Source organism: Diabrotica undecimpunctata, chromosome 3 (assembly GCF_040954645.1).
Source record: "Diabrotica undecimpunctata isolate CICGRU chromosome 3, icDiaUnde3, whole genome shotgun sequence".
Lineage (NCBI taxonomy): Eukaryota > Metazoa > Arthropoda > Insecta > Coleoptera > Chrysomelidae > Diabrotica > Diabrotica undecimpunctata.
In genome coordinates this window covers 12,409,134-12,431,773 of record NC_092805.1, presented here as the reverse complement: position 1 = coordinate 12,431,773, position 22,640 = coordinate 12,409,134, and the positions used below count along the sequence as shown (strand labels likewise).

General features: G+C 34.2%; 1 protein-coding gene across 7 annotated transcripts in view; it reads left to right on the top strand.

The window, feature by feature from the left end:
* Stacl (SH3 and cysteine-rich domain-containing protein) overlaps positions 1 to 22,640 on the top strand; it is a 707,685-nt gene that overhangs the window by 159,803 nt on the left and 525,242 nt on the right. For all 7 annotated transcript variants that reach the window (XM_072525277.1, XM_072525271.1, XM_072525272.1 and 4 more), the window contains one exon: positions 6,633 to 6,827. In XM_072525277.1, coding sequence (XP_072381378.1) covers positions 6,633 to 6,827 — 195 coding nt within the window. The remainder of the gene's footprint in view (positions 1 to 6,632; positions 6,828 to 22,640) is intronic.

Here is a 22,640-nt window from a genome sequence, read left to right as displayed (position 1 = left end):
AATTAAGAAAATAGAGGCGTTTATAATGTTTTACACTCCACTGTCTTACATACAAATTATCAATTCAGATTGTAACGATTATTTTGCGTACCACCTAGGGTATTACTATAGGGGGTACAGTATAAGGGGTTAAAAATTGAGGACCGTAACTACTAGGGTGGAGATAGGGCAAGCAAAATAAAACGAAACTGTTGAGAACTGCCACTCAGGGTTTATTTGGAGAACTGGGTCGTGGATAAGTGAATGAAACAATGGGTTTGGATTGGGGCAACTACAAAAATGAAACAAAGGGGAACTTACATAAATCTCCTGGACAAACAAAACACAAGAAGGTTCTCAAGCTATTTAAAATAAGGACGCCGCTGTGAAGAATCTTTCTGGATGAAAGAAAATGTTCTTCCTGCCTAAAAATACAAAAAAACGGTTTAGAGAGTTAGTTAAGAGAAACAGACAAAATGATTTAGGGAAAAAATTAAATATTTATTGTTGTCTCACCACAAACAGTTACAAATACAAATAATAACAATAAAATACAAAATATCAAAAACAGACTTACTATGTTCTATCCGTTTACAAACTCTAGAAGTTGGAGGTACTACAAGAACTTACAATAATTGTTACTGGGCAATAATTTGTAGCAGAAATAAATTATTACAAATAAAAAATATCTTTTTAAATGGGACTATAGGTAAAGGTTAATCTTAAAAAAAAAAACAAAAACAAGATCTGTTATGATTAGGTATGTGTCAAAAAAATAAAGCTAGCTGTCAGATATCAATATTAAATTTTTAAATTGAGAACAATTAATATGATATCTAAGCCACATAGAGGAAATAAATTCTTTTTACGAAGACGTTAAAAAAGCTATAGACAACAACAAAGAATTCAAAATAATAATAATGGGAGACTTTAACGCCAAAATTGGAAGTAAGATTGAAGACTCTGAAAGCAAGATTGGAAATTTTGGATTTGGCACAAGAAACACAAGAGGAGAAAAACTCATGGAATTCCTGGAACAAGAAAACATGTATGTTATGAATACCTTCTACAAAAAGAAACCTAACAGAAAGTGGACATGGGTCGCACCTAACGGAACTACCAAAAATGAAATAGACTATTTTCTCTCAAACAACAAAGGAATATTTGAAGACGTCACAACAATAAACAACGTAACAACGAGTAGTGACCATCGTATAGTTAGATCAAAAATAAATATTAACATGAAAGAAGAGAGAAAAAGGATTAAAAAAAAAACATCGAGGATAGATGCCTTTAAACTAAGAACAAATGAAGAGCAATTCCGAGAGGGCTTAGCGGATAAGTTCGAATCTGATCCTTCACATAATCAAGATCAAATTGACGAGATTAATAAAGACCTAAATAAAAACCTTCCCGCAGCAGGACTACAGGTCGCAAAGAAAACAAGGACTAAAGAAGACAAAATAAGCAATGAAACTAAACAGCTAATAACGAAAAGAAGACAACTACTAGCGCAAAACAAATGCTATACTCAAGAATACAGAGAACTTAATAAAACAATTAGAACAGAACTAAAACGCGACATACAAAAATGGAACGAGAACTTAATAGAGCGAGTCATTGAAAACAACAGAGGCTTAAAATTTCTAAGACCCGCACTGGGAGTTCAAAAAATCATCAAAATTAAAGACGCCAACAATAAGGTAGATAAGGACAAATAATATAAAATAACAAATATTGTCGAAGACTTCTACACATCCTTGTACCTAAGGCCAGCCTAATGAAACAACACAGGAAAACGTCAAAAGAAAAATAAAAAGCGTGGGATCACCAAATATAAAGGGATTCGAAATAGAAAGAGCTTTAAAAGAGCTAAAAAATCATAAAGCTCCAGGACACGACGGTATAATTGCCGAGCTCTTGAAAACAAGCAAGACATTAACAATCCCTGTACTAACAGAACTATTTAATAGATGTCTCCATAATAGCAAGATCCCTAAAGACTGGAACGAGAGTCTAGTAATACTCTTACACAAAAAAGGGGACAAATGTGATCTACAGAATTATAGACCTATATCGTTGCTCAGTCAAGTATACAAACTATTTATGATTATTATTAGCAATCGGTTAATCTACAAAATGGACAATTACCAACCGGTTGAACAGGCTTGGCTTCCGCAAAGGATCTAGTACATCAGACCATTTGCTGACAATAAGAACATTGATAGAAAAGGCAAATTAATACCAACTACCCGTATTTCTTGCCTTCGTCGACTATGAAAAGGCATTTGATAGTATCGAGATGTGGGCCATAGAACAAGCTATTAATAATTGTAGAATAGATTTGAGATATAGGCAACTAATACATAATATATATGAAAATGCAACTATGATCGTACAACTAGACGAAAATACAAATCCCATCTCTATTAAGAGAGGAGTGAGACAAGGAGACGTAATATCGCCAAAGCTTTTCAACCAGCCCTAGAAGACGTCTTCAAAAATACAAATTGGTCAACATATGGCATTAACGTTAATGGCAACAAGTTAAACCACCTCAGATTCACTGACGACGTAGTGAATATAGCGAGCACATTCGAGGAACTGCAAATTATGATGGGGGAACTAGCAGCCAGCTCCCAATACATCTGTCTAAAAATGAATATGAAAAAAACAAAAATAATGACAAACACAGATGACCCCAGACGTATAACTACTCGTATAAATGGCAGTCAGATAGAACAAATCCAGGAATACATCTACCTAGGCCAAATTCTGAGACTTGACAAAGAGAACCAAAGTGCGGAAATTACTAGAAGAGCAAGACTAGCATAAGCAGGATTTGGAAAACTTAGTTGGATACTTAAGAACCGCAAAATACCCCAATACTTGAGGAGCAAAGTGTTCAACCAATGCATCCTTCCTATCATGACATATGGATGTCAAACCTGGACCCTAACCCAGGCAAACATGAATAAACTATCCACAACAGAAAGAACAATGGAAAGAGCAATGTTGTATACGACTGTCAGATAAAAAGAGGAACGACTGGGTAAGATCCAAAACAAAAGTCGAGGACATAGCAACAAAAATTGCCAAACTTAAATGGAGCTTCGCGGGTCACACTGCTAGACAAAAAGACCAACGTTGGAATACTACAATACAACATTAGAGACCTTACGAAAGTAAACGACCAAGAGGAAGACCACAGATGAGGTTAGTGATATTAAAAGAATAGCCGGAACAAATTGGAAATATGTTGCTCAGGATAGAGACCGATGGAAGGAGTTGGAATAGGCCTATGTCCAAACATGGACAGAAGGCTAAGAAGAAGAAGAAGCCACATAAGCCAAACTCCAAGATCTACAATTTTAATTACTATAATTTCTTTAACTGTTATGAAAGCAATTATTATTAAAAAATGTTTATTTTTCCTTTAAAAATCAACACAAAAGAGTTACATAGATTTCACTAAAATTTCTTTAAAATTTCTATGGTTAGGAACTGGACTTATACTCTCTGCCACACGAACAAATTAATCTCCAAACTGCGGAAATATTCTGAAACGGCTTCTTAGGACAAACAAATTGAGACTAGAAGTTTAGACCCGGCTTTTTAAAAAACTGGAACACATGTGGGTACCTTTCAAATCTGTTTTAAATGCCGCAAATCTCTTAGATCTTAGATCTCTTAGGTGAGAGCCGACATAAAATAAAAACAGTGATTACTCTTATTAGAACTGACACATTACATTGAGTATAAATCACTTTTTCTTAACAAATTTGCCGGTTCTTGACGCCGACACTCACAGCGCCTTGACTGTTTAAAGATTTTTCCCAACCTTCACTGTAACTAGACATAAAACTTAACACTGCTACTACAGTACACATTTTCTCATGATGGAAGATAAAAAAACACAAAACATTACAAATTTGAAGAAAAATTTGGACTAACACTAAAACCAACTGCCCCCGACAGCGGCCTTAGCGAGAGTGATGTAATTATCTTTAAAATTCATTCGCCCAACTTGGTATAAACAAAACATATAAAGGGAAAAAATTATTTAACACGCAATAATAGGCGGCTTAACGATTAAAGAATACCGAGGAAATATGCATCTGTGATATATAAACAAACTTTAAACATGTGTTTATTATCAACTCGTCGACGCAAAAAAGATTGAAAGAATATTTCGGTGGTTTAATACGTACGATAGGAAACAGAAATACGAAGAAAATATTCTTTAGTGTTTTAACATATACGAGAAGATTTCAACACATACCAAAGTATTTAAAAATGCTACAAGATCAACAGAAGGCTGACGCCTTCAAAACACATTTACAAAACACCTTAATCACCCCCGATGACCTTAGATTTGACCACGAATTCCGTGAAATAACCGAGAAAGACATAACAAGACGACTCGCCACCCCTTCAATCTACAGAAATCATATGAACATCCAATTATGGCACCTGTGGATCAACAAACTTTTGAACATTACTGCCAAATTTTCAGATCGAATGCACCGGGACCTGACAAAATTGCCAGGTACTGCGAGAAATAACTCCCACCGAGCATCACACTTTACCTGACGAACATTGTCAATGCCAATCTTAGGCACTGCTACTTTCCATCCCCATGGAAAGAAGCCAAAACGATCATGCTTCAAAAAAAAGGGCAAACCCCAGACCGATCTTCACTTTTATAGGCCGATTCCTCTACTAAACGTCTTGGTTAAGCTCTTCGAGAAAATCATTAAGCAAAGACTCGTTGACTTTATCACAAAACATATTATCACCACAACATTCCAATTCGGCTTTAGAAAAGGTCAATTTACAACAAGCGCATTGACACAAATCGTCACACACCTTACTAAAAGTCTTAACGATGGCAAACTTTCACTCGGCATTTTCACATCGGCTTGCCTTTTCCATTCGCTAGACTTATCCATTCATATGTCACTCAATGTAAAATCGTGGTAAAAATGCGAGGTCATTTCTCAGCTTCTTTTACTTCTACAGCAAGAGTTCCCCAAGGCTCAGTGTTGGCACTATATAAAACAGCGATGTTTAGTTAGAAGTTTAATTCTTACCTAACGTGTTTCTAGTGTCATACAAATAAGCAGATAATAAAAATATAGATATGTTTTAATTTCCCGCTAGAATTTTAAATGTGTTAACAAACCTATAGAAGATAAATTATGATGCTTCTAATTATCCATTTTTTTTTTTGAGTTTAATCCTTGTAGAAAATTTTTGAATCATCCTGTAAGTTGAATTTTTAAATTAATCTAATTAAACAATTTATTAACAACCAAAATCTAAAAATAATTAGAAATCTTTACTGGAATCAGACAGCAAATCTCAGAGTTGAAGGTGAACACACTGACTATGTGAAAATCACGCGTGGAGTGAGGCAAGGCTATATTTTGTCTCCTCTAATCTTTAATCTGTACTCTGAAAGAATATTTATCGAAGCTTTGCACGAAACTGAAAAAGGTATTCTACTAAATGGTTACCGGCTAAACAACATCAGATATGCAGATGACACCATAGTATTGGCGGACAACTGAGAAGACCTACAGCTTCTTATAAACAAAATCACGTATTACAGTCAAAAATATTGACTTAATATAAATGTTAAGAAGACAAAGCTTATGATAATAAGCAAGAAAAGTATAACAGAAGGTCAACTCTACGTCAATCAATCCTCTGTAGAAAGAGTAACGCAGTACAACTACCCCGGCACCATAATAAATGAAGAATGGACCAACAACCAGGAGATTAGAGCACGCATCGAAAAAGCTAGATCCACCTTCAATCGGATGGGAACCTTCTTCAAGAGTCACAACCTCTCTCTTGATACAAAAGTAAGAATGCTGCGATCCTACGTCTTCTCTGTCCTTTTTTATGCTGTTGAATCGTGGACCTTGAACTAAGATATGTGCAGAAAACTGGAAGCATTTGAGATGTGTCTATATCTAATAATACTTAAGATCCGATGGAATGACCGAGTCACAAATGAGGAGGTTCTCAGATGAATGAATAAGAACCGAGAGGTCCTAACCACCATCAAATCTCGAAAGTTACAATTCTTCGGACATATTATGCGAAATGAAGCCAGATTTGCTCTCCTTCAAGCCATCCTGCAAGGAAAAATATTGGGAAAACAAGGTCCAGGAAAAAGAAGAACATCTTGGTTAAAGAACCTCAGAATCTGGTTCAATACAACATATGTGCAGCTGTTCCGCGCTGCTGCAGATAAGATAAAGATTGCCATGATGATCGACAACATACGTAACAGATAGGCACATCAAGAAGAAGAAGAATTAAAAAATATATCTTATTTTTATACAATTCAGTAACATTATAAATATGTTCTTTATTGTGATCAAATGCTCGTTAAATCTTTTTTGATAACAATTAATCGTTACTCCGTTTTGCAGGTTTTTCCGGATAATTAACACAATACTCACATAGTTTACGATGAGCTTGATAGATATGCTTACCATTTTCATTTATTGAATGTCTGTTTTAGACTTTTCCCTGTTTTAATGCGGACGTGTGATTAAAACATGTATCTCGAATTCTATATGCATAAATTAAGACTAACACAAATCAATATCAGTTACAAATAATAATTTTTTTCGTAGAAAAGTCGCCGGCAAAGAAAAAACAGTTCTTCCAGAACGTGCGAGGAGCTGTTACGTCGAAGAAAGCATCGGCGCTAGAGAACGATCCAGCCAAAATGGCGGGAAATGAATCTCCATTGAAGGACCTTATACATCCGTCTTACAATGAACATTTGAAGTCTCACAATGCAGTTAGCTTTAAACTTATTCGTACTGGTAAGTGAGTCTCTTAGCATAATTTTAAAATGTATATTTAACAGTGTAGAAGAATATTAAGTATTAGTTTTCTATAATATGTTTTTGTGTGAATTACAATAGTTTTGATTTTATCTAAAGTATTGAAGCACTTGGAAATCCATATAGCTTAACTTTTACCGTTTTCTTAAAACGCACTTATTAGATTTTCATCTTTTTTGTACAATTCAGTACAATATAATCTAATCGTTACAAATTAATTAATAAAGGAAGATATACAGACTGGGCCAAAAGTGGAAACTACTAATTATTTTTTAAATTGATGGTTCGAATTATACAAAAACAGTCATACACCTACTTTACAATATGAAAATTTGAATTGCCAGATTTATCATTTTTCTGATACTAGTAGTCACTTTGATTTTTTAAATGCAATGCCCTTTATATTGTAGCTTTTCTGGTGTCTTCTTTTTAATACCAGTTTAACCATAGACAATACTTTTAATTTTACGTAGTCAGGAACAGCTTAAAAGGATAAAACAAAAACCTAGAAACGCATAATCGTCTTAAAACACCACTCAAATAACTTTTAATCGTAGAGTAACAGCTACGCCGGAAAACAAACACAAAATGTTGTTGACACACAGTGTCAAAAGAAAATCTAAAAACCTTATATGTATATACCATTGGAGGAGATAAAAATTTCTATGATCATACGATCGAAAACTTGGTACAGACAGACATTGAACTAACATGGACTGCTCTAAAAACAAAAATAACAAAGATACAAGAAGACGACATCGGATTCATAAAACACAACAAAAAACAAGAATAGATAAGAGATCATGAACCTCATGGAGGTAAGATGAAAACATAAAACAAGCCCAATAGAATACAAGCGAATTAACAAAATCATTAGAAAAAAGTGCAGGGAGGAGAAAGAAAACTGGATATCAACAAAATGCCTAGAAATCAAACAAATTCAGGAAAAATACGACAACGTTAATATTCATAAAAAAGTAAAAGAAATGACAGTAAGACACAAAAAGAGACTAGCAACAATATTAAAAAATGATAATAACGAAATACTTATGTGTACAGAAGACAAACTAGAGAGATGGAAAGAATACATACAAACTCTTTTTGACGACAATAGACCTTGTTCTCCACCAACCACAGATAATCGAATAAATGAAAAAGGGCCAGAAATAACCAAAGAAGAAGTGATTCACGCAGTAAAATCTCAGAAAGATAGAAAAGCCACCGGTCCAGACAATATCAATATCGAAATACTTAAACTAATTGCAGATAACGAAAGTAAAAGCCTAGATTTAATAACAGCACTATTCAATAATATATATGACACAGGTAAAATACTAACAGACTGGCTAAAATCAACATTCGTAGCATTACCAAAAAAATCCAATCCCTCACAATGCGATGATTATCGAATATTAAGCTTAATGTCTCATGTCCTTAAAACTTTTCTCAGAATTATCCATACACGAATTTACAAGAAGTGCGAGTTCCAGATGAGTGACACTTAATTCGGATTTCAAAACGGATTGGGAACACGAGAGGCTCTTTTTGCTTTAAATGTGTTAACGCAACGATGCAGAGACATGAATGTAGATGTATATGCATGTTTTATTGACTATCGAAAAGTATTTGACTGCGTTAACCATCAAAAGATGATCGAAATTCTGAGAACAACTGGAGTTGACGAACAAGACTTATTATCTCAGAACTATACTGACACCAAACGGCAACAATTGAAATAGAGCACACAACATCCGAAGACATACAAATCCGACGAGGTGTAAGACAGGGTTGCGTCTTTATTCATTTGTATTCGGAGTCTATATTCAGAGAAGCATTAAACGAGGTCCAAGGCGGAAATAAGATTAACGGAATCAGCATAGACAACATCAGATATGCTGATGATACCGTCTTAATAGCAAGTAACGCACAAGAACTACAATATATAATAAATGCGGTAGTTCACCACAGCGAAATGTTCGGTTTACATCTAAACGTTAACATAAAAGACTAAATAATAATAATAATATAATAGTAAACTAAATAATAGAACAGGTGACTTCCATAAAATATTTGGGAACAAATATCAATAGTCAGTGTAATCCAAAAAAAGAAATTCTATCAAGAATCGAACAAGCAAGGAAAACATTCATGAGCATGAAAACATTTTTTACAAGATCAGACCTTAGTCTACAGCTTAGAATCCGAATGATCAGATGTTACGTTTTTTCTGTCTTACTGTATGGCTGTGAAAGTTGGGCAATGGACTCTGAAATAGAAAAAAGAATAGATGCCTTTAAGATGTATATATATAGACAAATGTTGAGGATTCCATGGGTACAAAGAGTTACTAATGTTGAGGTACTTCGTCGCATGTGTAAACAAAAAGAATTACTAAGAATAATCAAAGAGAGGAAAATGCAATACTTGGGTCATGTGTTGAGAGGCGAAAGATATGAATTACTTCAAGTTATACTGGAAGGAAAAGTACAGGGCAAAAGATCAGTAGGAAGACGCCAGAACTCGTGGCTGAAAGATCTGAGGAGATGGTTCGACCGCTCATCCGCAGAGATCTTTTTCGCAGCAGTTTCCAAAACTGCAATTGCCATTTGGATCGCCAACCTTCGAAAGGATACGGCGCAATGAGAAAAATATGGTCATACTATGGTAAAACAGTATATGAAATTTTATAATATTTTAGCATTGTAATTGGGACGCAGTTTTTATAACGTATGTTACGGTATAACAGTATATACTACATATATTTTATTTTACCACTAGAGTTTAAAAAAATAGATATAACATATATAACAGAAATAAACAATATAAATGCTTATATATAGTATATAACGGTATAAGGCGCTAATAATATAAATGCTTATACAGGGTGAGTCATGAGGAACTTTACATACTTCTACCATATGTAGAGTCCCTCAGGGAGCATATCATGTGGCCACTAAAAAATGTCAACTCCTCTGCTTTATTAATTAACAGGGTGATTTGTGTAATTGACTATTTATTTCATTTTACTGTAGTGTTTATACAGCTCATTTGATTTTTTTAATTTTTGCATGATACAGTACACTACTATCAAGCATTCGACTGGTATTAGCTAAACTAAAAAATTTCAGGACTGGCTTTGGAAAAATTAATTTAGGGATTCGTATTAAATATTACACCCTGTATACATTTTTTTTAAAATGCAATAAGTGATTTTCAAACTACATAAATAGCCAATGAAAACGACATATGCGACAATGTTGTCGCACTTTTATTAAATTTTTATTGAAGGATCAAATCACTCATAGATCGTATTGGGGCATTATTTTCGATAAATAATAAATTAAATTGATTAAAAAGTCAAACCTCTTTTTTGTTGATTGTAAATGATTAAAATTTTATGTCAAATAATAATACATTGCATCAACTGTACTAAATAAAAATAAATCTAAGAAAGTTTAAAATGAAGGTTGGCGTTGACCGTTTGACGTTTCTTGATATTTTATACCCATTGTCATTATTGTCATTATCAATTGTTATTTATGTGTACAAGAATACATATTTCTTCTGTCATATCTACGTTAAGTACATTGTGTTAGTTTTGGTAGAGCTTTTGCTACTTTCGTTCAAAATGCCACATCAGTTTTCGACCACAGAATATGCAGACATAATATTTGTTTATGGATTCTGTAATGGGAATGGTAGGGCTGCTAGTAGAAAATATCGCAGGAGATTTCCTAATCGTCGAACTCCCAGTCATCCAACATTTGGGTCAGTTTTTAATTATTTGCGAGAAAATGGCACTTTTCCTAGTGGAACAACAGAGCGACATGTAGATGAAGCGCAGTAAGATGACATTATGGACGCCGTTACTATGAACCCTACAATAAGCACTAGACAAGTTAGTCGAGAACTCAATGTTACTCAATCAAAAGTAAGTAGAGTCTTACAAAAAAATAATCTATACCCATATCACATTCAAATGGTTCAGCGACTACATGCTGGAGATGAGATCGATAGGTTGGAATTTTGTAGATCGATTAACAATAATCGACCATCGCTATACAGGACACTATTTATAGATGAAGCCCAATTTACCAGAGACGGGATAAATAATTCACGAAACTCACATGTGTGGGCAGAAGAAAATCCCCATGCTATTCGAGAACGTCGTTCTCAGTTAAGGTTTTCGGTTAACGTGTGGATTGGTGTCATAAATAACCAATTAGTAGGTCCTCACTTTTTTGATGGTCCTTTAACAGGGCAGGTCTATTTGAACTTTCTACAAAATATTTTGCCGAATTTGCTTGCCAACGCGAACGTTGCTATCACATCTCAATAATGTTTATGGCAACAGGTGGATAGGACATGCAGGTCCTATTTCGTGGCCTTCAAGATCCCCTGATTTCAATCCCGTTGATTACCATATTTGGGGACGATTGAAGCAACTAGTTTACGCAGTGAATATTAATAACCGAACAACAATTAATTGATAGAATTATACATTGTTGTAATACTATTAGAAACGATCCCCAGAGTATCCGTAATTCAATACGTCAATTAACAATTCGGCAACAAAAGTGTGTACAGGCTGCAGGGTTCCATTTCGAAAATCTATTTTGAATTATTTTTATTTTGTTACCATTATTGTATCTTTTCCAGTTCTAATTTATGGGTTTATTATAACTATGTACATATTTTTAGTTTTTTTTTTTAAATTGTTCTTCGTTATTGTTAGTAGTTACTGTTTTTTGTTGTGCAGTGACTCAGTTTATCATTTCAATTAAAATGTTTGAAACTTATAACATTTGTTTAAATTAATTACCTTATAATTTGATACTTCATTATGGTTGTTCTATTTTTGGTAAGATTTGATCGTTCACTAAAAATTTCGCAGTCGAATACTTGACAGTAGTGTACTGTATCATGTAAAAATTAAAAAAATCAAATGAGCCGTATAAACACTACAGTAAAATGAAATAAATGGTCAATTACACAAATCACCCTGTTAATTAATAAAGAAGAGGAGTTGACATTTTTTAGTGGCCACATGATATGCTCCCTGAGGGACTCTACATATGGTAGAAGTATGTAAAGTTCCTTATGACTCACCCTGTATATACCGTATAAGACGATTTATACTATTTTGCCTTTGTAGAGTTTGCCGAATATACCGTTTTACCATAGAAGAGATGCAAATACACGTATGCATATACTGTTTTATCTGGGTCATATTTTAAAAACTAAATGAGATAGAAATAATCTAAAAATTGCATAAGAAAGGACAGAGAAAATAACCAAGTTTCGACGACAAATTCAAAAATCGATTTTTTTTACATATACTATTTTACCTTTGCAGGCAAGACGTGCTCGTTTAGTTTTATAAATTCTTCTTTTCAAGTATCGCCAATAAAAATAATAACTTGGATTTCCGAAGTGGAAATTGAAACGTCAATAAACGTACTTTAACCTTTAATTGTGGCTTATTCCCATTTAAATAGTAATTACTTTAAAATGCCACAAGAAAATAGTTTCAGAACAATAGTTTTAATAATTGTCAAGGTATTGTTGTTTTCATGAATAAATGTCACAATCACAGCATTTTATGTTTACTGAATTACTTTAAAACTATTTGGCACTGAGAAGTTTTATTTGTGTAAGATCTTTATGACTAGATAAAATACCAAGTGATACATATAGTTGAACTTGTATTGAAGTGAGTATTCTAATAATAACACAATATACAGAGTGTTGTCTTTTAAAAACCAAAGTGACTAATACTGCCAGAACAATGGTAAATCTGGCAACATTGCAAGCAACAAATTTAATATCTCCATATTATAGAATTGGAGTATCCCGGCTTTTGTACAATTCGGACTATTCATTGAAGAGATAAATAGAAGCTTCCACACTATTAGTCCACTTTGTATATCCAGATATACTGTACTCCTCAAGATTAGCATCAAAAGCATTTTTCGATATCAAGCAAAAGAGCTATTACGTCTTGCTTGTATTGAAAACATTCTGGAGGAAATTTATGAAAAAAATTACTAGTATTACAGATACTAGAAATAAAAAGAAATGACCCAATGACTTAATCAGAAATACTAATACAGTGTGTCAATTTTAAAACATACAACGGGCTATATCTCACGAATAAAAGATGATATCTAAAAATGCTTGAAACCGTTTCTAGGATAGTAAGGTGGAACTAAAATGATATGAAAGAGAACTCACCACCATCAACCCATTAGGCCCCACCCACCACAACCAAAAAAGTTTAGATTGCAAACCCGTACTTGTGATACATCATTGAAAAGACGCTATCATACATAAAAAATGCTATCCAATGGTATACATAATAATTATACAGTTTTACAATAATTGTGAAACTTTGTCCTAAATGGAAAATTAAATGGGGTTTTTATTGATTCTGTTAATGACGCTGTATAATTATTAATAAATAAATAATAATTAAACAGGGTGTTAATATCAGCCGGAAAGAAATAATGCCGAAATAATGGTGTGGTAGTATTATTGTACCAGTACACAAGAAAGGAAAAAAGAAATCATGCATGAATTACAGAGGAATCTCACTAATCAACACTACATATAAAATATTGGCTTCGATATTATTAAAAAGATTAGTAGGTACCATACGCCTAGGAAATAGTTGGTGACTACCAGTGTGGTTTCAGGCCTGGCAGATCGAATATTGATCAAATATTTACAATTAGACAAATGCTTGGAAAGTATTGAGAATATAATCACGACGTGCATTAGATTTTTATAGACTTCAAACAGGCTTATGATTCAATTAATCGTGCAACATTATGGAAGGCAATGATCGAGCTCGGCGTAACCAAGAAACTAGCTGCGGTAACACAAATGTGTGTAAGTAACTCTTTTGCACAAGTTAGAATTGGGGGAAAAATATCAAATACTTTCTGCGTAAATTCTGGACTGAGACAGGGAGATCCGTTGTTCCCATTGTTGTTTAACCTGGTCTTAGAATATGTCATGCGAAAAATATATCCAAAAATCAAACGAGACATAACTGCTCGGGGAGCAAAATTCATACTTGCCTTTGCCGATGACGTAGACGCAGTAGCACAATCAACATTAGAAATTAAGGATATTTTCTCGAGCTTTGAAGAAGCTACATTAAACATCGGTCTAAAAATAAATGAAGACAAAACAAAATACATGGTCGTCTCAAAACAAGAACGACGGCGAATAAGGCAAAACATTACCATAAATGATCACAACTTCGAAGTGGTTAAAGAATTTAAATATCTAGGAGAAACAATCACAAATGACAACAAATTAGAGCGAGAAGTTGAAACGAGAATAATGGCAGGAAAGAGATCTTTCTTTGCAATGCAACATCTAATGAAGTCAAAACTTCTTTCACGAGATACAAAAATCCGGATATATAAGACCATAATACGACCAGCAGTCGCGTATGGAAGCGAAACATGGACGCTAACAAAAAGAGAAATAAATAAAAAAATCGGTAAGATAGTTTCGAAACAAATTCAATATCAAATCTTTTCTGTCTTTTTCATTTTTCATTTCAAGAAATAAATAAATTGCTGGTGTGGGAACGTAAAATTCTTCGAATGATATATGACCCTTGCAGAGACAGCGTGACAAACGAATGGAGCAGCAGATACAATAACGAGCTAGAGTCTCTATTCGGAAAAGAAAATCTAGTCAGATATATAAAGGCCAATAGACTCAGATGGGTAGGGCATGTGATACGCAGTAACGACAATCGCCTTATAAACAATGTGTTTTGGAAAGGCCAGCGGGAAGAAGGTCTGTAGGGCGGCCTAGAAAAAGGTGGAAAGATGCAGTCAAAGAAGATCTAGAGAAAATGGGAGTGCGACAATGGGAATTACTGGCACAGGACCGAAAAACATGGAAAGCAATAGTAAACGCGGCAAAGACTCACGAAGAGTTGTAACGCCATTGATGGTGATGATGAATATCAGCCGGCTTACGATGACTTTTGTATTTGTAATGCTATCTCCCGGACTATTATTTTAAATGATAAGTTCCCGTTGGATATTTATTGTTAAATAAAAACTTAATTTGCGGTTTTACAAAACAAGCTGAAAACATCTGTTTTTCGGATTCTGTCAGATTCAATAATTTTTGGTTTATTTGAGAATTTTAAATATCATTAGTTTTCATAATTTGCACGATCGGTACTGTCATTCAGCTGAAGTTATCCCGATGGTTTAGAGTATACCTGAACGCGTTGAGATTATGTTCATATTTGCCTTCTAGACAGTGTTATTTAAGAACAGCTCAAATAGTTCATGAATGGCATCCGGACAAAAATGTAAGTTACGTATTCGCGATTTAGATGAAAAGTTTAGAGAAACGGGATCGGTGCAAAATAAAAAAGGGATGCCCCAAGATTACTGAATGAAGCATCCCAAATTGACGTTCCTGAAAATTTTGCAATAGAACCTACTGCATCGACACGTCAAGTATCTGCAATGACAGGACTTTCGCATGAGACAACTAGGCGATGATGATCCAGACCGACGAATTGAGTTTAGTGAACTCATGACTAACAAAATTCGCGTTGAACCGAATTTGTTTCACTGATGAATGTAATTTTATGCTGAATATAATGTATATAAACAAAACTGTCGGTACTGGAGTGATACGAACCCGCATCGATTCAGAAAAGGTCACACTCAATATCCTGAAAAACTGAATGTTTGGGCAGGAATATTAGGGGATGCTATAATTGGCCCCTTGTTCATACCAGCCAATTTAAGTGGCGACATTTATCTCGATATGCTGGAAAAACCATCGAACCTCTAATTGTGCATGAATTACAGAACCAAAGGGACGATTAAGGCAACCTAGCTTTAGACGAAGATTTGCTGCACTTCCAACAAGATGGAGCACCTCCTCACTATGCAGCTCCAGTTAGGCACTGGTTGGATACTAATTATCCGAACAAATGGATTGGAAGGAGAGGTCCTGACTCTTTCTATGGGGTTACCTCAAATCAGTTGTTTATAAAACTCAACCTGCGTCACTTGGGAAATTGCGAGAAAGAATTACGCAAGGATGTCGCGCTTTTACTAAAACAATATTTGTCAAAGTTCGTGCAGAATTTAAAAATAGGCTGTATTGTTGATTACAAAACTCATTAAATTTTCCGTTTGAGTCAAATTTTCACAATTATTGCTTCACCCTGTATAATTATTATTTATACCATTGGAGGATAGGATTTTCTTATAGTCTTTTCAATGATGTATCACAAGTAGGAATTTGCGATTTAAACTTATTTGGTTGTGGTGGGTGAAGCCTAGTGTGTTAATGGGGGTCTTTTTAGTTCTTACTTACTATACTAGAAACGGTTTCAAGCATTTTTCGATATCAGCTTTTGTTCGTGAGATATAGCCCAATGTAAGTTTTAAAATTGACACATTGTATAATAAATTAACTTACAGAATATAATCCAATTGCTTCTACAAGAAAAACAATTAAACATGAAGATTTTGAACAATTTTTTAAGTTATTTCCATTACCAAATAGTTTCCCCTGTATTTAAGTACCGCCGACTGGATATTTTATTCCTACATCCATTCACAACTGGTTTCACAATGGCATAAAATACCAGAAATTCTATGCAAAAATATTCCCGAGTAAACCTGAACGATATTATTCGCCATTTTATTTTATACTTTTTTCTCTGCTATCGAGAGCACTTACCATTTTACTGCTGCTATATTGCAGATAAAAACACCAGTTCCCTCCGGCTAACCAAATTGATAACAGTAAAATGGATATAATTTTCCCAAAGAGTATCGCGTATTATGTTTCTTTAAAGTGGTGTAGAAAAAATATCACTTAAGGATACTTAACGTCTTAAGGTTCTTAAATTGTTCGGATAGAACTGAAAATAATATCTATTAGTATGCTGCTTTATATATATAAAAAAAACAAATTTAAAAATTAGGTAGGGTTCTACAGGGACACAAAATATGGGCAGCGAAAGCTATAGGCGAGATGACAAGAAAAATATCAATGAAAACCATAAAATGGATGCTAATATAAAACAATAATAAAAACTACAGTAAAAGATCTGACTGCAAGATCACTACGTTCATAATCATCATCATCCAAATTCTTCTGTCCACTGCTGGACATAGCTCTCTCCCTTTTTTCGTCACTTTTCACGGTTCTGTGCTTCTTGTTGCCATTTCTTGGATATTCGTCTAATGTCGTCCATCCAGCTTGTTGGTGGTCGTCATCTGCTGCGTTTATCTTCTCCTGGGCGCCAGTCAATTAGTTTTCTTGTGTCTTTCAGTCTCGTTATGTGACCTCCCCAATTCCATTTCAGCTTGGCTATACGTTCGACGACATCATTGATACCTGTTCTTTTCCTTAAGTTTTGATTCCTTATTTTGTCTTTTTTTGTCACGCCGAGAACTGATCTTTCAATGCGCCTTTGTGCCACTCGGATTTTTAGTGCTGTTGTTTTTGTGAGCGTGAGAGTTTCTGCTGCGTATGTCATAATAGGAAGAACGCATTGGTCAAATGTCTTCCGTTTCATAGCTATCGGGATGTTGCTCTTAAAGATGTCTCTTAGTGAACCATACGCCGCCCAAGCAAGTGTTATTCGTCGTTGAAATTCGCAGGTCTGGTTGTCCTTGCCTATTCTGATTTCATGACCAAGATATATGTACTTTTCTGTCAATTCTACCACTTGATTTTGGATGATTAGGTTTTCGCTGGGAACTAAATTTGTCATAAATTTGGTCTTACTCATGTTCATCTTTAGACCTATTGTTAAAGATACGTTTTCTAATTCTTGTACCATTGGTTGTGCTTCACCCAGATCTTTTGTAATAAGTAATATGTCGTCGGCAAAACGCAGATGATTGAGCATTTCTCCATCTATTTTTATTCCTCTATTTTCCCACTCTAGCATTTTAAAGGCGTATTCGAGGACCATTATAAATAATTTAGGTGAGAGAGTGTCGCCCTGTCTCACACCTCGCTTGATATGAATTTCTCTGGTGGTATCATGTAGTTTTACACGTATTGTGGCCTTTTGGTATAGTGTTTGTACTAGCTTTGTGAGCCGGTAATCTATTCTACTATTGTTCAGAGCAGTTATAATGCTGTCTAATTCCACAGTGTCGAAGGCTTTGTGAAAGTCTACGAAGATAAGTACCAGTGGTCTGTTATATTCTAGCGACTTTTCTATTAAGGTCTTTACTGTTTGCAGGTGATCGTTTGTTCCGAATTTTGAGCGGAAGCCAGCTTGTTCTCGGGGCTGGTAGAAATCTAACTTTTTCTCTAGTTTTGTCGTAATTATTCGGGTAAACATTTTATATATATAAAATGTTTACGTTCATAATATAGTTAATCAAACTCTGGTTTTTTCATGCATTTAAAGTTAGGAGAATACATTGATAATAGGTTGCCAGTCAAAAATTCAATTAATAGTAATTAATTTTTGTACAACAATTTTATTTCGTTCATTTATTTTTTGAATAAAATACGCTACTCATGGCGTTTATGAATGTTTTTAAACCAAATTAAAGTCAATTTTTTCTAAGTATGATGATATAAGGTTTTCTGAGAAAAACTGGTGGCAAATTAGGGTTGTAAGCTGTTAAAAATTTGGGGTATCAAAGAAAAAATAAAATAGAGTTAGCACGCAACGACACTAATTTGAGAAGTGATAATATGTAAAGTTGTGGTAATCTTAAAACTGCATGTTAGTATTCATAACTAGTGCGAAAAGAACAGTATGAGGTTGTTCTGCCGAAATAGAATAGAAAGAGACCGAATATAGTATGAAAATAGTACCAATATACGAGCTTGTTTTTACCATCCATTAGATTGAATTCTAGTTTTGTCAAAGTGACAGTCAAGAGTACGTTTATTTTTTCATTTGTAATAATTCTGGTTTTATTTGCAAAAATACAGAATAAAGAAATTAATATTTCAAGTTGAGAAAATGGTAACCGTTACAACTCAACTAATGAAGAACGGGAAGAGCGTGAAACTGCCGTATATAGTCTATCTGAAATCAATTTTTCTTGTAACAGCACCCTTGTAACTTAAAAACCTATTTTTGGATGGTGCTAGAAGGTCACCAATGGAGACACTGCGGACGACAGCCAGATAGTTGGTGGAGAGCGAGTCGTGGGTTCGAAACTAGCCTTTGGAACCGGGAATGGGTCCAATGGACGAAATAAGTAAAGATAGGACAGGATAAGATATATTAGAAAAGATCAGAAATAAACAAAAAGACAGATGGGTAAAATTACCAAAGATAAGATAAGATAGAAAAAGGGCGCCACTTAACTTTTTGGGGTTCGAGGGGAAAATTAAGAAAACTTAGAAACGAAAAGAGATAAGGAAAGATATTTAGGTTCTGAGACCAAATCCAAGGGAAGATATCAACAGTTAATTATTAAATAAATTTTGTAAATACACTACATAAACAAAATAATAAATATATTAGGTGGACTCCGCCCACCTACTTACCTATAAAACTTAATCAGCCTGATCTTTCTCTTGGTCGAAGGTATAATAATAATTTAATGTAATAAGCAAATATTTAGAGGTATTTTTTTATCAGGAAACTTATGAGGAGTCGAGAAATAAAATTCATGGATAAAACAAAACAATATATTTAACAACACAATTAAATAGGCGGCTGAATGTAAACACAAGTAAAAAAAAATGCACCATCAATTAATAAATGGTTGTATACATATGGTAATAAACAGTATTATGATCAAGAAATACCTTTACAGATACAATATAATAAAATCATGCACAAATTAAATTATCAGCGAAGAGAGCCTGGTAGTATTTAAAAAAATTCGACTAAAGCTGGTTAAAGAAATCTCTCTTCGCTGTTTATTGGCTTATGTCGAGATAACGGGTACAGTAAATTTAAAAATGGATAGCAATTATAGCAAATAAAATAAAATTAATTAAATTTAAATTCAAAAGAATACAAGAATTCTGTAGTATAAAAATGAAACCAACCCGCACTTGACTGTATGTTAACTCTCTCGCAATGTTTTTATTTTAATTAACTGTTCTTACTGAATATTGAATGTTCGTAATTAGAATTTGTAAGAAGTTCTTAATAACTGATTGAAAGTTCGTTTGAAAGATTTAAATGTTCTGATGTTTTGTAAATGTTTGATTGAATTAATAAATCGGTAGTTAACCTTAACTACAGGTGAAGAAATGGTTGACGGAGATTCGTCCAGGGTTGGGTAATATGATTACAATATTATTTGCCCAGATAATTGAAGGTAATATAATTACGATAACTTACAATAAATCTCGATGACTGCTGCACTATTTCACTGATTCTACTATACTTTACTAGTATCAAGCACTGAAGTTAATCAAAATGAAGGTACTTTATAACCATATTTAATATAATATAGTATTAGATTAAGATATTTCAAAGATTAAAGTGTATACACACTTAAAGAAAAAATTCACAGAAAACGGTAAGATAAGCAAGCGTCTTTACTCGAAGACCGTCCTGCCCAGAGTCATTGTCTTCCTCTCAAAATTTAACAAGCTTCCAAAAAAAAAGTGGGATATCATCCGCTTAAAAATGACAACTTGCCTGAAAGAATGCCAAGCTGTTTCCATTTCTAGGAAGATACCCGAACATAGAAAGGTTCTAGATAAGTAACGGTACTCTTATAGTTGAAAACCGTGAGAAAATATAGAACCTTTTGAATTAGGCTCTTTCAGAAAGATAGTGTAAAGAGCTTTTTTGACCGTGCTATACCGCCTGGAACCGAAAAAGGTTAACAAGGCTCTACCATATAATATTCTACTTCGGCCTCTTTTGATGAGTACAACCTATTCGTACTTTGAGAACTCCGTGAGAGTCGGTATGTTCCAATAAAATTTGCTAAGGGTGAGAGAGCCCACCCGCATATCTATTTGCGGATATGGCCATGGGCGTGTCAGCAACAGGGGTAAAGGCATTCAAAATTTTTTACTATTTTAATTATAAAAAAAATGTTACACCCTAATTAAAAAAAAACTAGTATTAGTGCTAGAATTGTACGAAATATTTTAAAAAGAAACAAGTACTACTGCTATAAATTGAAAAAAACACAGAAAATTTTTCCTGCTGATTAAAAACGACGGATGGTGTTTTGTTAGGACATGATGGAACGCACAAATCGTGACGAAGATTTCATGACAAAAATCTGGTTAATAGATGAGTTTTATTTTTCTTAAACTAGCCATTACAATCCATCTGTTACCGTATGGTACTCTACAGAAAATATGCACATAAGTGTTATTTACAAAACACAATACCGTCAAAGAGTCAATGTCTGGGATGAAATTTTAAGTAACAAAATAATCGGCCCTTTATCTATTAATTATTATCTACTAATATGGATGAAATTTGGTTGCAGCAAGACGGCTGTCCAGCTCACAATGCACGGGAGGTATTAGATTTTTTAAACATTATGTTAGAGTTAGTACAAAAGGTACCATAAAAATGTCACCTCGCTCACCTAATCTTACACCATTGGGCTTTTTCATATGGGGTTTTAATTTCGGCGCCGTCTAGTGCTTGTTTGAATAGGCATTCAGAGTACAAGTTAAAGAGCAATAGAGATATGACCCAGCCTTTTCTGATACCTCTTTATATACGGACGCTGTTAGTAGTTTGGTTGGAACATTGTAAGGTTGCTTCTTGGTTCCAATAAAGATATTGAATTATGCAGAGATCTTTTGTGTCTAGCTTCATTTTCTTTAGTTCATTCAACAATAATTGTTCATGTTGGACTCTATCAAAAGCTTTTTGGTGGTCGATGACACAGATATATACGTTTTTATGGTAAACAAGGCATTTTGAATAAATGTTTGAGTCGAAAACAATGCCGCTCTGAATAGTTAAAATAGTAGATTGATGTGCATCCGTACCATTCCCTCAAGTTACGCAACCATGAGATTTTGATCCTTCCTACAGTTCTCTGGCCTTGGATTTTCCCTTTTATAATTAATTGAAGTATGTTGTATCTTCATTATGCATAATATGTCCCAGGTATTGCATCTTTCGTGTCTTGATGGTTTCCAATATTTCCATTCTTCTATTGACTCTTCTCATGACTTCGTTGTTTAAAATGCGTTATACTTTCACGGCTATCGTCTAAGTTGTTAAACTGTTTGTTCGGGCTGTTAGGCCGTTGTCTTCTGAGATTAGTTCTCGGCGTTTCGCCAACACTAGGGTTTGGCTTCTTTTGGAGACATTACTGCTTCGCTTGTAAGTTTCAGCTTACAAGCGAAGCAGTAACATCTCCAGAAGATGTTCTGACAGAACGACAAACGATAGTATGGTTAACATAGCAAGAAACAAATCGACGTCGAGTAGAAGTGTTAGGAAGAACAAAAAAGATGAAGTGACAATAAAATATGTAGGTACAATCCAAGGAAACAGAAACAGATAAAATTTCCTGATACTATCATAGATTAAGAAGAAGTAAAGGTTTGTGAGTTCACAGGGGTCTTAAGAATTACTAAATAGCAAGTTTGAACCGTGTGAAGCCTAACCTGTCGGACTTTTAGCGTCGATTGGTACAGAATAAACGCACAGTAGTGGGCGAGGTGGCTCAGTGGTTCGGAAAGGTTATGGCCACTATACTTTAAGATTAAAAATGCGTAATTTTAATTGCCGAACTTGAAAAAGGTAAAATTATAGATAGCCAATTGTATGTTGTATCACTGAACGAATTGAAGCAGGATCTT